The 15,394-nt window shown below is 41.6% G+C and overlaps 1 protein-coding gene across 4 annotated transcripts in view; it reads left to right on the forward strand.

The window, feature by feature from the left end:
• The window catches only part of TENM4 (teneurin transmembrane protein 4), a 595,878-nt gene that overhangs the window by 475,040 nt on the left and 105,444 nt on the right, over positions 1-15,394 (forward strand). For all 4 annotated transcript variants that reach the window (XM_030971231.1, XM_030971250.1, XM_030971240.1 and 1 more), the window contains one exon: positions 8,927-9,073. In XM_030971231.1, coding sequence (XP_030827091.1) covers positions 8,927-9,073 — 147 coding nt within the window. The remainder of the gene's footprint in view (positions 1-8,926; positions 9,074-15,394) is intronic.

A 15,394-nucleotide genomic window follows, 5' to 3' on the forward strand; every position in this document is an offset into this window, starting at 1 on the left:
AAAAGTAGCTTTTCTTCTAAATTCCTGCATGATTTCTCAGCATATCCCGCATGCCCACAGGGTTTCCAAAGGAGTGTCTGTAGGGAATAAGATGATATTTTAGCGGCAGAAGTATAGCCTGTATGGGTTTAGGAAAGAAAGATTCCTGCTGCTCCTGTAGGAAGCCCCATTGTTTTTCAAATTACAAGAAAACATTGATGAAAACAAGAAAAACTGACACATGGTTGGCATTGACAACTGCCTTCACTGCCATCAGCTGCACAGTGAGCTAAGAGGTTGGGCTGCTGGGGATGTCAAAATCCAGGAGATACATTCCTAGGCTTCAGCCACCATCCAAGCAGATGGTAATGTTGTGCTTCCTGCATCGCTCCCCCGACATCAACATGATTAATTCACCTCTTTGCCAAGCCTCATAACTGTCCCTCACTAGGTGAGCTCTCACAGCCCTCTCCACTTGGTTCCTGTACAGATCCATTACATTCACAGGATGGAAAAATAATTCCTGCAAGGGCCATGACCTCCCAGGAAGATAGTCTGCCTGAACGAGCCTGAAACAAAAACTTCTTCAAAAAGTACCAGGACACAACTGAGGCTGAGATTGCAGGGAGCAGGCAAGAGAACAAGGGAAATAATGTTTAAGTAGGTATTGAAATAGAGAAATGCAAGACTCAAAGCCTCTCTTTTATTATTAAAGACCAGCGGGTGTTAGGACAGAGAGTGCCGCCTGCTGGCATGAACCAGGGCTCTCTGAGGCAGGATGTCTTTGCCACCAGCCACCAGCCTTCTGCTCGACACCAGAAAATCAGTAAGAAGGTGGTTTTCCATATCAGTGTTCCATGACTGCTCCCATGACATCTATAACTTTCTTTTTTACTTTTTCTTTAGCCCTCCTTAAAATTAATATATTAATACTTGCCTATCTGGTATAGTTGCCATGAGGTTAATTTAATATTTGTAAAGTAATTTGATCTGGGGCTAGAAAATGCTTCATAAATGCAGTATATTACCATTAAAAAGATACAGGGAAAAGCCTGTACCAGTCTGGTAAGGTTGTGGAACTGTGCCTTTTTGTGTGGAAAAATATAAGACAATCAGGTAAGGTGGAGGACTTTCAAATGTCTCTGCTTTCCTGATGAAATGCAAAGCAGTCAGTAAAGTGGAGGGAGACTTGTAAAAGATCAGAGCATTGCAATATCCTGATACACATATATACACATACACCTATATATATAAACACATAAATATATATATAGAACTTTCCTGTTTTTCTTCCTGATCTTAATGAGCAAAGATGACTGAATGCCTTAACACAGCTTTCTCAAGCCATTTGACTGAGGAGCACTGTGCTCCACTCTTCTTCTTTTTTCTCTCCTCATAATCAAGGTTTTTCTTTTCATATCACAGCAAACTCTCCTTTGCCTTTCTAGCACCTGCACAGTCTCGTAGTAAGCCGCAATGCACTTATTCAATCCTACCTTAAATGTCCTGTCTTTTATCTCCCAAGCTCACTATCTGGATAAGGTAGTGAAAGGTATGCTCTTCCTTCCTATTTTTCCTATTGTCTTTGTGTTTCTTTTTAAAAAATGCACCGTGAACATGCTGTGTTGAGGTTGCATCTCTTCCTCATTGTCACCAAAGTGGTCCCTAATGTCTGGAAGGGTGAACTTTCCAGTCATTTATGTAGGAAATACCTCTGTAAGTGCTGTGACCCTGTGTTAACATCGTATCAGTGTTCCTACCCATTCCCTTGTCCCTGCCCTCCTCTCCAACTCATCTCTCATCCTCACCCTTCCCACTCAGGTGAGGCAAGTCAGGAGAAAACAAGTGTCTGTGAATACAGCAGGAACCCTGTACAGTGATGTGTTTTAATTAAATGTCTATGGTCCATTTTGTAACACAGGTGAGTGCACTTTCTATGTAGAGTCTTCATGTTTTTGATCCACAACTGCCAACTCTTACATGGGAGCTTTAAGTAATTATATATTGAGGGGTTTTTTCGTAATACAGAAATGTTATGATCCCAAAATCTCTGGTTGCATAAATCTGCAAAATCTGTGGAAATTAGTGAATGCTGCATTAATGTACACTACAACAAAATCCAACCTTCTGCTCCTGTTTGTAAGTGTAACACAAGTCTAGGACACAGGTCTTTCTTCAGAAAAGAAGAAAAGGAATTGAACTGTTCAAGAACAGTGATCACCTGCTGTTTTTTAAAAAAATCAGTTTTTTGTTAATCAGAACAATGAGCTAAATTGCTTTAGGACTTTTTAATAGAAACAGACAGTTCAACAATGCACTTAGCTTTTGAAAAATATTGAAATAGCATGCATATGGTTAAATACAACAGTCTGACAATAAATATGATTGAGTTGGACTTAAATATTTTTCTACATGGCTGATTTGACACTAACAGCAGCACAGTGTTGACACCATGCTAGCTTCTTATGTTTGCTGGTTAAACAAACCAAAAAATCAGGTTGAACAAATAAATTTTTTTCTGTAGTACTATCCCTCTTTTTAGGTTTTGAGCAATCAAAAATAACAGCTGTGAGAGGCTGAGGATGAAGAGCAGATATGCTCAAGTATTGACCCCATGAGCTGTTAAAATGAAGTCTTTGCTATATAGGGCTTGTGTGGTGTGACAAGAAACATGGTTGCCCTACTGACTTCACTTCTCTAGGAGAATTTACAGTGCAGTGTTTTTCTTTTTTTAAAGGCAGATTCAGGAACAACTGGAAATAGGCAAAATGTTTGAACAGACAAATACTAGTGATGAGGAAACGTCCATAGTTTAAATACTTCCATCTTCAGTGTAATGCAGCAACTGGTAGCTGTCCTTGGACCCCTCTTTATGGATCAGTTGATTGTACAGTGGTAGTTAGTTTTCTCTCATTGCTTAGCACCAAAAAACCCCCGTGTTTGACTTTATTTAAATTGGGAGGAAAAGGTACATTCTCTTTCTTAGATCAGGGAAAGAGGGACATTTATTGTGCCTTTATGAAGTAAACATGATGGCATCCTCAGAGGAAGATATGGGCCATCACCAGGGAGCTGATCAGAACCTGCTGTTAATGTTCCACATCTCAGTGTTTTGCATTTCAAAACCCCAGGACTCCTCCTTTTCATCTCAGTGTGTATTGGAGAAGACTGCATCAAAAAGTAGCAGATAAGCATTGAGGGCATAGAAGAGATGAAAAATCAACTTGCGGAGCCTGGCAAGGAACCTTCAGTACTGATTTGCCCATTCAGTGGCCCAATTTTTTAACTAAGTCTTTTGTAGATGTCATTTTTCCTCTAGGTAGCTTTTTGACTCACCTTTATGCCCAATAATAAAGACACATTATATTTAATGAGTCTTTCAGTAGGTAGCAGGTTAAGTAACATACTAAGAATAAAAGATCATCCCTTGCTATGCATGGCTGCTTTTGGAAAGATTAGCAATAGCTGAAACATTAAAAGTACATGGTTTTCTACTTGGCTAACTGCATGGTGTGCATTTTTCAAAACTAAATTACTCATGCCCTTTTGGCTTTCTTAATTATTAACATCTTTCTGGTTGAAATCCCTTCCCAGTAATCCTGTTGTCAAAGGGTGAGCCTGATTTACTGCTGAATCTTTCCTGCAGGTTTACAATAAACTAGTCAGTCAAAGATGTAGAATTGTTCCTAAATGGGAGGGCAACTTTTAATAGCAAATATCAGCATCATTAAACCAAAAAGCTCTAACTAGACTCAGAGTAAAATCTTCTAAACTAAGGCCTAATTAACACTGGTAGTGCTTAAAATGAGAAGAGGTGCCTATTATTTTAATAATAATTAGAAGAGATGCTGATTTTAGAGAGAGTGTCTCCAGAATATCATTGAATCTGGTGGTACATCAGTTTAATTATTTCTATTACTGAATATCAGTTCTTACTCTTCAAAAATAATCATTAACCACATTAACACTGTAGTGATGCATATATAAACAGCTAGTTTGGATTTTCAAGTTGCTGAACAACATTAGAATTCAGGGGTGGTTGCAAGGGCTGCTCCTGAAGTGTGAGAGCAAGTGAGAATCCAAAGTCTGACTAAAGCCAGTTCCCTCGTTTGTACAGTTGCAAGTGTAGGAGCTCTGGTCAGTAACTTCTTAACCTTCCTATTAGAGGACACATCTGATTAAGGATTCCTGGATTCCAGTCACCACAGAATATCACAGTGGTAGTTTCAGAGTTGAGTTGGTTTTGGGACAAGCTTTCATAGTTTGCAGGGATCAGCTGATGCTTTTCTCCTCCCCTTTAGTCTTAGAGAAACTTCTGCAGGTCTTAGAGCGTTTGTTGTTCTCTCAAGCTTCAGGCATTTGCATCTTCACATGTTGCATTCAGCCATGTCCTACTTGTCCCAGAGCTCAGCTGCTATCTGGGACTTCATAAGAACTCCATCAGGGCTCTCCTACGGACAGTGAAGGAAAGATAATAAATACCCTTGTCTTCTCAGTCTTATTTCAAGTGGCAGTGAGGTTTTCCTTGAAGAAAAATACCAGTAAATGTTGCTTATAGTTGGACTAATTAGAGAAGACTTTAACTGTACAGATCATTAAGAGCAGATTATTTTACCAACAGTCTTAAAAATTGCAGGATGACTTCTGATGACAGTCTCCTTTGACTCTGATGGTCTGTACTTCTCTGTTTCAAAATTAACCCACTTTCTATATCACTTCCCTGGTCTGTTCTCTCATTTGCATGACAGACTGAACATCTTTGTGAATGCCCTTCAGAATCTTTCAGCAGCACTTACATGTGCTTAAGTTTGAAACTCACATAAAGGGTTTCCTCCCCCTTTTCCGAAAAAGCCCTATTCATGTATTTAATTCTCTTAGTCACCCAAGTACAGTTAATACCACAAACAGGAATAATGGATCACTGGTGACTTCTAGCCATGAGAAATCAGAGCTGCAAGATTATGGTGGTATAAATCTCTGAGGATTAAGCCATCCTGCTGTGGTGACATTCAGAAGCAATTCGGAAACAAGATGATCTCTTTGCTTTATTCCCCAGCATGGGGGAAAGGAGAGGATAAAGTTTATTTTGTAACATCTTTTCATCAAGTGCTTTGAAGTGCACTGTTTGTGGAATGAGGAGTATTGTACCATCCTATCTGTGTAGTGTAAGTGATGGTCAAGTCTCTGCGCAATGAACCACTTCAGAAATGGTAGTACTTATAGGTCCGTTCTCCTGGACATATTGGCTTATGCATCTCTGTTGTCTTCTAACTTTCTGAAAGCCCAAGTCCTCTAACAGCTGCTGTATTTTTTTTTTCCTATTAATGGTTTACTTTCTCTATGCATCTTTAAAATGTCTGCTCTCCTACCAAACCATGATACTAGGGGTTCAGTTTAATCCTCACAGCATTGAAATTTTAATGAACTGTGTAATGCAATGGTAAACATTAGAAAATCTCTATGTTCCTATACCTGTGAAGAGCCATTTCTGTCATCAGGAAACAGTTCTTTCTGGTTCCTTGGAAGAGCTTTATCTACTAAGAACCAGAGATTACATTGTCCTTAGTGGGAAGGGACAAACTTACTTTCTACACTTAAAGGGTGCCAAGAAAGTGGAGTATAAAATTGCAGGAGGAGTTACCCTACTTTAGGTATCTACAGATGCTTATCTCTCATCAGAGCATCCTGGATTCCTGTATTACTCAAGAAGAGGAATAGATATTTTGGGAAGGCATAATCTTATGAGATGCTTGCTCTCGTCTCTCCTCTCCTCTCCTCTCCTGACCGATGCTTTTCCTCTGCTTGTCCTCTTTCTGAAATGCTTGGCTTACTTTCTCTGGATGCAGATCAAGAAGATTTCAGAGTAAATCCTGAAAGTCCATTCAAATACTCTCAAACATGTTTCATATAGACAATAACTTGCAAACAAAATTCACATAGGATTGAAAGGGGTCTCCTCAGTTAGAGTCTGGTCTTCTGCTGGCAAGGACACATTGTGTAAAATTTTATATAAATTTACCAAGCTCTATGGAAAAGTAACTGAAGAATCTTCTCCTTAACACTCCCACAGGGAGTCTGCTCCAGAACTTCATTCCTTTGATCCTTGCAAATGATTTTTTTTCCTAATTTCCAGCCAGAATTTATTCATACTTGGTTTATGTCCATTTGTTCTTGTGCCAGCAATACTCTCTTTACCTTAAATAGCTTTTAAGAAGTTTTCCCTTCTCAATGTTTATGTGTTTCATTAACTTTTGGAAAAAAAAATCATAGTCTTTTCAGCCACTATTGTCCAAGGAGAGACAAATCAAGCTGTTCCCGTTTCCTCAGATGCCAAAGGTGCTTCATTCAAACTATAGCATCTGTTTTCTGCCACTCCAAATTCCCTTTTTCCTAAGCCTGGGAGAGTAGAGCACATGCAGTTCTATATGAGGTCTGTTTTTATAGCTAGATTTGTATTCCCTTACATTTCCTGGGCACTTCTCAATGAGCCAAGATCATAGTGTCTTCAATCTCATCCAACTCTTTCTGGTTCTCACTTCACTCCTGTCCAGGTCAACACTATAGCCCCTTTGTTCTGCCCAGTCTCTGCAATGGTAGGAGAGGAGAGAACTTTTTGGCAAAGATTTTAGAGAGTCTGAGGAGTAAAAACAAGAGGTGTGCTCAGTGGTGACGCACCAGCCAAGCTCTATATAGAGCCATCCAGTATACACATAAAGCGAGATTTCTTCAGAGGCTTTTCATCTAGACAAACCAAAGCAATGGCACAGGTTACCTAGGGAAGCTGGTCAACCTGTGCCATTGGATATCCCATCACTTGAAGAGCCAGATTGGATGGGACTTCAAGCTTCCTGGTCTAGTGGAAGGTGTCCCTGGCCATGGCAGGGAGATTGGAATTCCATGACCATTTAGGCCCATTCCAACCCAAACTGTTCTATGATTCTGTGATTTTTAGAGAGGGGGACAAATTCCTATCTCTACTGTCAGGATGGTCTCATCCAAACTAGATATATCTACTCCAAAATGGAATTACCTACCTAGCCAAGTAATTTTAGGAGGTTAGTTAATACACTTCTTCCTCTTTCATTCTCAAAATAGTTGAATGCTTTCAGCTTGTACTGAAAGTAAGTAAAGGGATCAAACATATAAATTAGCTGTAGCAATAAAAAATCTGATTCAATGGTTAAGTGTTTGGCACTGTTGTAAGTAACTAAGGGCGGGATATTAAAATGAAGAATTTCAAGTAGCCTTGCTTATAAATAGCTCTTCTGTAGTATATAAATACTAATATAGTGTGTAAATACCAAAATACACAACAGCATGCTGACACATACACACACATTTGCTGCATCCCAGAATACACATTTAAAAGACTGAAATGCAACAAATTTGTTTGTAAAGGAGAAATATATTTAAGATCCTTCTAAAGGACTTTTCCTTACTACCTTTGTTCCTTTTTCCATTTGGCCTGTGTAAATCAGTCACTTGTTAAAAAAACAGTCCTAAAAATGTTTGGTTTTTTTCTGTTCACTGGGAAAGGTTCTGTGAACTTAAAAATCTCCCTGTGAAACAATTTTTTTGTTTGTTTGTTTTAAAGGCATTTCTAAGCCCCATTTCCCCAGTGCAGGACACACTATGACATGGGATGCTCTAGACGGGGTCCCAGCTCTGCCTTGGGGAGACCCTCACATATCATATGGTCAAACAGGTGTTGAGACAATGCACACCTCTTCACTGTCCTTAAGCACAGGATAAGTCTGTGTCATTCACACAGGTTCACAAACCTGTCTTGCAAACCGGACCTTAAAAAACTCAGACTATGTGGCAGGATAGCACTACACACATATAAATAGAGAAAGCATTAAAACAGGGCTTAAGAAGACTGAATTGTTTCCCTGGTGTAATCAGTCCTGCTGAGTGACCTTCACAGTCACTTCAGTCCCTTGTACTTCAGTTTCCTAAGCTGTTAAGTGTCTCTTACATTTCTGACAGCTCGGTGGTAAAGATTTTTGAGCTCGGCAGGTAAAAAGCCCCCAGAAGGGTTTAAGCTAAGCAGCTTCCTTCACACCACTGCTTACTGTGGAAATTACTCTGCTGTTTTCTTGAAGGGGTGGGGGGGAAGTACAGATATCTCAGCAGGAGGTCATCAGATGAGAAAACCAAACCCTAGTGAGCAGACGGGGAGGTTGGTGTTCATCCTCCCTAACTAAATTTTATCACCTATAAAATGCCTGCCTCTGTGCAGTGTCTCTCTAATCACTGGGGAGAAATGGATGTTTCCAGAGCATGCTTTAGCTTATCACCATGTGCATCAAACCCACATGAGGAGACTTCTGCCCTGGGACAGTCTGTTTCTCTGCTGACTACAGAGAGTTGAAGGTATCTCAGTTTTAGATTAATTGAACCAGATGAGATGAATCCCTCCCAAAATTACTACAGTAAAGAAGCTGTATGTCTTCAAAATATTTTCTACCTTTTCCTTTCCAGCTGGTTTTGAATGCTTACCAGTCTGAGATCTCAGTATTATTGAAAGCCAGCTGCTTTATTCTGCTGGGTGTTGTGAACTTTAATCCCAAATGCAATTTACGTGACCCCAAGTACTAGTCTTACATGGCAAATGTTTTGAGAGGCTTGGAGGGCAATGTGCTGCCTTGCATTTGCAACCAATGAAGCAGGAATATCTCAGTACACCCCTGAAACTCACCATTCCCTTAGTGCAGTGAGTGTGGTTGTGCTGTAAGGATCTCCTGGGAGAGCCAGAAGCAGCTGCCCATTGAGTAGTCACCACCATCCTGACACCAAAGTGGGTTCATTCCAGGTGGGAAGACACCAAGTGGGAGTGGAGAAATCAACTGAAGGCAAAGGGAAAGAGCTGTTTAATGAGGCCCTTTCCAGGCTGTGTTGCTTTGTGTTTTGAGTGTGTTTGAACGTGTGGCTGTTTGCCTTGCAGAGGGATGCCCTGGCTTGTGCAATGGCAATGGCAGATGCACTCTGGACATGAACGGCTGGCACTGTGTCTGCCAGCTGGGCTGGAGAGGAGCAGGCTGTGACACTTCCATGGAGACGGCATGCGGCGATGGGAAAGACAACGATGGAGGTAGGACACGAGCACATGTGATATGTCAGGCTTCACAGAGCCTATAAACCTCTCACAGTGAACAGTCATCTGGGCTTGATTCTGCAGGGCAGATTGTTTTTTGACAGCTGGTAGAGAACAGACAGCGAAATCTGCCAGGCTGACTCAGCCAGAGTGGATTGGAATTCAAATTAAATGGGTTTGGATCTGGGGTGCCAGGGCTGAAGAGGGACATTTGTTTGTCTTCAAATCAAGTCCATAGAGCAGAGAGCAGGCGGAGGCTGTGCACCTGTCCAATCCCTCCTCCCCAGCCGAGTGGCTCAGCAGTGACGCGATGGGACCACCTCCGACAGTGAACATCCCTGACTGTTCAAACTTTGCCCTCACTGCCTGAGGCTTTCATCAAAGCTCTGCAGTTGGTCACTACTGACTTTGGATGGATATTTTTCATAAACTTAGAGGCTTGGGTGACTGATCCCCATGCCCACAAGCCATCCAATCCCTCTCAAACCATGTTTTATTGATTACTGTTCCATATGTAATGATGTCAGGCATGTGAATAATAGCTCTGTGTAATGCAAACTTAATATTCAGAGTTATCTCATTACAAAGGAAACCGTGGTGCAGTGTGAAGGTTTGAATTAGAAAGCAGGAGATGAGATATTAAATTTAAGGCATAAGGGAGACTGCATAATTTGTTTTGTTGTCACTCAGCAAAAGGCTTTGTAAACCACAAGTCTGGGCCAGGACCCAGACTGTGAAGTAGAGACTGCATTTTGCAAGCCTCTGTTTTATCATATTCACAAGAACAGTACAGTTAAAAAAAAATAATAGCCAGCCAAGTCTGTGATTATCTGCTTCACAACAGCTGTGATTCTGATGGAATATTTAAAATACTTCTGCACATCTGGCATGGCAAATGGACCAAATTAGCCCTTTAGAAAAGATGGAAAAATTGGAGTACCATACAAAGAGTTCACACTATAAAACAAAGATGGCTATTTACCTAATATGGAACTGAATATCACTGTACTTGTCTTTTCTATTAACAGCTGACACAGGGCAGCAATAAAGGTCATCACATCAGATGTGTAAAAATACGGTAAATAGACCAAAGGTTAGTCCCAGTTTCCATGGAAAAAAATAACCAGCAAAAGCCCTGTGAAGTTTTTAGTAAGAGACGGAAGGAGTAATCCAGCTTAACATACCATGTAAATCACAACTGTATGATATCACAAACAGCATGACTAGACTCTGAGAGCATCTCTTCATATCTTCTGAATCAAGGGTTAACCTTTTTACCTGGGTTACCCTCACCTTGAAATGCACTGCCTTGCAAGCCTGCAGAACAGCAGATGTACACAGGAGAGACAAAAGGCATTGACAGGTTTACAAGTTAGTGCACATCAACTACTAACTGGCATTTGGTGAACCTGTGTGGAGCAGTGGTGTGCACAGCAAGAAGAGAGCTACTGATAGGTTGTAATTTACTTGTGGCAGCTTGTTCATGTGTCAGAGCCCACAAATGGGTGTTGACTTTACTCTTGGTACACTCAAAAAAAAAAAATGTACATGGTGTGCGTTACAAATTACAGACAGTCATACACTATGCCTTTGATTTGGCTGTGTTACTGCTAAGGGCTCTCTTCAATGAGCACTGTGCCTTCTCCACCTTTTGGAATTCTGTCACATTCACTGGAGTGATGCATGCTCAGGGCTAAAGAAAGGTGGTTTATTTTGGTTCACTGGAAAGGATCCAAACGTGGAATTTGCTCATGAATGTTAGCAATGGAGGTAGAAGTCCTTCCATGAAGCTTTAGAAGTCAAACAACTGACCTAGTCAAAATGGTTATCACAAGTGGGGAGAAAGAGGTTAGTGGGGTTGCTCACAGTACTGGGGGGTTCACACTGCTTGAGCTCATACCTGGTTCCTACACTGTGGTGTCAAGTGTCTGCTAATCAAAATCTCTGCAGCCGGAAATTCCTCAGGATAATGGGAGCTGAAGTCAGAAACTTTTTCATCAGCTCCCAGCTTAATCATACCCTGAGGGAGACGGGTGCTAAATTACAGGGTGTGTTCAGCTCTTAAATTTGGAGGCTGTTCAGATAAACAATAACAAGCTGAGCAGGAGTCACTCAGAAAAAAACTTGGTGACATGTAATCTTTGTTCAGGCTAGTAAAAAGTTGTTTCTGAGTGCAGTTCCCTCTCCACAAAGTGTCATTTATCAAAGTTAGCACTTAGGTTTCACACCCAGGTCCACTTTATTTACACTTTTAAAAACCAAGCCCATCAACTTGAAAGAAGCTCTAGTGAGTAACTGAGAGCAGGTGATCATCCAGTATCAGTTAAGGAAAAACAGTGCAATGACAGAGCTGTAACAATCTGGGTAAAAGGCCATTTGACCTAAGAGGCCACCTGTATTGCAACAAACAGAGGGTGTTTCTTTAAAACAAGATGAGAAAAGTGGTTCTTGCCTAATTTCAGCAGAAAATAACCTCTCTAATTCATGGCTGCAAACACTCACTACCTAAGAGTAGGTGTGACAGGTAGTGCCTATATGTCTCACCCCACACTAAGTGTTCTGTCATGTACTTGAAGAATAAGTTTGAAAGTTTAAAAAATCAAGGAAATTATCTTCTGTGACAAGTCCTAGAAGTGGAGTTAATGGCATTTGATAATACCTTGAGAAGAGGCTGGTATTCCATAGGCTAAATATGGGCTCTGTTGCATTGGTAGACTCCTCTGTTAGGAACATAGTGTACAGGAAAAACTGAGGGGAAGAGAGGATATTCTTCACTAATCTCATGGATATGCTGTTGAACAGCAAAGCTGTGTTACCTGTCCTTGTTCTGGAGAAATCATCTAACTGTTGAGAGCCAGAGTTGTCCTGTTCTCCATTTCAATGAGTTTGCATGAATACAAAATCACACTGAGGTGAAATCATGAGAGGGCTACAGATGTTAAATTAAATTGCTCATTTGGTCTAAAAGTTCAACACAGTTACTTTACTTGAGGGCCTTTGTTGTTGTTTGTGGCTTCTCCAGAGTAGCCGAGTCTTCCAGGTAGGGTAAAGCTTGCTGGTTTTCCAGGAACTGGAACCAACCCATCCTTCATTTCCTGCTTTAAACAATTCGAGTTCCTGTGCAGCTGCTGAACTCTGTCAAACATGAATGTACCTTACTTGTGGAAGGCAAGAGTCTTTCACATATGAAAAATGTGTCTGAAATGACAGTGTTCACAATATTACCTAAACCTTCATGTTCATTAGCGATTTCTGTTCAGTTGTCTGCTGTTCTCCACTGCCTCTTCCCAACTGAAATACTTCCAAAGGTGAGTGTTAGTGGTTAAGGGATTAGATAGGTAGATAGATGGCTAGATAGATAGATACCCTTCCTAGTCAAATAAGGCTGGCTTGTCATAACATATATTGCACACCATTACATAAAAGTATAGAAAATTCATTTTTCTTAGCTGTCATCTGGTCAACAGTCTTCCTTTGGGACTGAGAAAAATAAACCATCCTGGTTTCTTTTTCTGCAAGAATTGTATTAGTGAAGCTCCTTCCCCTCAGTTTATGTTTCATTTAGCCTGGGACAAACAGAGAGTTCCAATGTACCCATGGCCCCATTTTGCCTTTGCAAGTTCAGTCTGTGCTCCACCAGATGCTTCCCAAAAGCTAGCAGGTGGAGCAATTTGTATGCTCTCCTTGACTTAGCCTCCTGGACCAGAACAACTAAAGGTTGCCTTAATCTCCCAACCCTGGAGCAGTGAGCAGGTCACTTCAGGGACAGTGTAATTCAGGAATGGTTTCTCTGAGGCAAATCAGTGCTGTTTGTTTAACTGTACCACAGCCCACTGGCAGCTCCACAGTGCCTTGCCCCATTCGAGGATCAGGTAGTGCTTGTGGTAAGGTGGAGACTTACATAATGCTTTGGAACAACAGCATTTCAAATCTTTGGCAAGAGAAACTTTGGCACAGCACTCTGGCCTTCTTAACACCCATGTGTTCACCATCTGTCCACCACATGCCAAATAGCGTTAGAGTGCTGGCAGAAGTCTGCACTGATCTTTGCAGTGCGTAGGGGTTACACCTGAAGTTAGTCTCAGGGTTTTAAAGGGAACAGTAAAGAATCCAGGAGAACCCCAGAATGCAAACCTTTGTCTTTGCAAATGCTTGAGCTGCAGACAAAGTAGTGAGGTGCTTTCTGATACTTCCTTTCTTCTTTTTGCCCTCATGCCCTGGGCTTTAATAGCATGAGAAGATTGTCTCCTGGGTGTGGTGTGTGAGCTGTCTGCTTCCTCAAAACCATAAAAAATTACCCAATAATGTGCTGGCTACATTTGTGGAGGGAAATATTGAGATCTGAATGCACCTGGGAAAACAGCCATCATAAATTATCATTTATCATCACAGATAGATCCAGTCAAACAACAGGGTCATCTTGGAGGAACCGCAAAGCACTGGTAAAAGGATAAGAAAATCTGCTGTACTTGAAAGATTGGGTAGCTGGAATAATTTGTTAGAAATCACCCAGCTTCTCTTCCTCTGTTTCATGGTGACTGTTAATTGACTCCTCCTCATATAAAATGATCAGTTCACATTTTCAGGTTTCAGCTCTTTGCTGATTTTGTGTTGGATGGTAACACATGGGTGTCTCCTGTTGTTGGCAGCAAGGCTGGCAGGAGGGCATTGTTAACCCAGGGTATTCCAGCATCCTGGAGGACGTGTTGATCATGCCATTGGAGAGGATGATGTGTTGTGAACTGTGGGGTCTAGCAGTGTCTTGTCTTGACACCTTGGGGGAGCTCCTGGTACTTTGAAGGAGTCCTTAATGAAATGCCTTTGATTAATAGATTCAGAAAGAAGCTATGAAAATACTCTCTGTGTTGAAGGAAACCTACCATTGTCTGCTGAAACGAGAGAGCAAAGTTACGGGAAGGAGGCACTGCTAGTACACAAAATGTAACATAAGTTGACATGAACCAGCTTCAGAAAAAAACAGATTGGACACTTATATCACAAAGCATTTCTGCACTTCAAAAGGTGCTTAAACAGAGTTTGAGTACCAATGTTTAAAGCAGAAATTCAGGAAAGCTCTACCAGACCTACTTTAGCATCTGAGGGAAACTGTTGCAACTTCTGTGAGACAGAAAGTCCCCTTAGAATCCTAAGGTTTTGCACCGACTATGCTTAACATTGCATAGACTGCATGGCCACTTTCCTTTTGACCAGGATTTGAGAAACATGCCAGTATCTGTGTTATCTGAGACCACTTTCCAAGCTATTTTCAAATGATTGCTTAAATTGGCTTGGATTCAGTCAGAATATGTTAGGGTGAACTTTTCAGCAGTAGCTTAACACTTGCAGCACTTGCCAGGAAAGTGAGAGACCTTGGTGACAAGGATCTCTCAGCTGCTGAGGGTGTGAAACCACTGTTCCCACCAAAAAAAATTTATAAGTTCTGAGTTACTTTTGCTCAGAGGAATCACTTTTAAGATGTGCTTTGGCTCCTGAAGGAGGCAGTTTCAGGTACACTATTGCATGACAGTTGATCAGGTTAATCAACTTGTACTTACTGCCCTGTCCAAATGCTAGTCACAGAATCATAGAATATCCTGAGCTGGAGGGGGCTCACAAAGATCATCGAATCCCAGCTCCTGGCCCTGCACAGGACAGCCTCAACTCTGTCAGGTTTGGTGCTGTGACCACTTCCCTGGGGAGCCTGTTCCAGTACCCAGCTACCCTCTGGGTGAAGAACCCTTTCCTAATACCCAGTCTAAACTTTCCCTGAGACACCTTCATGCTGTTCACTCAGTCCTGTCACTGGTCACTACTGAGAGGATATCAGTGCCTGCCCCTCCTCTTCCTTTTGAGAGGAAACTTCAAACCGTGATGAGGTCTTGCCTCAGTCTCCTCCAGGCTGAACAAGCCAAGTGACCTCAGCCGCATCTCATACAGCTTTCCATCCAGAGCCTTCACATTCCTCACAGCCTTTGTACACTCTCTAATGGCTTAATACTGTTCTTATGTTGTGGTGCCCAAAGCTGCACACAGGCCTTGAGATGAGGCCGCCCCAGTGCAGAGCAGAGCAGGACAATCCCCTCCCTCACCCGGCTGATGATGCTATGCCTGATGCACCCCAGGACACAGTCTCTCCTAAGCTAGAAAAGGCCCTTACACGCCTTGCTCAGCTTCATGCAATTCCCTCAAATCCTAGGTTGCTTGGTTTATATGCTGCTTTGCTGGCTGTTAAAAATCTGCTTGGAGAAAGGAAGAAGCCCATGAAACCAGCTGCATCAACTGTATTCTCCAGAGCAGTGATGAGCTGCGGGATGCTGT

This window comes from Camarhynchus parvulus, chromosome 1 (assembly GCF_901933205.1).
Source record: "Camarhynchus parvulus chromosome 1, STF_HiC, whole genome shotgun sequence".
Taxonomy (NCBI): Eukaryota; Metazoa; Chordata; class Aves; order Passeriformes; family Thraupidae; genus Camarhynchus; species Camarhynchus parvulus.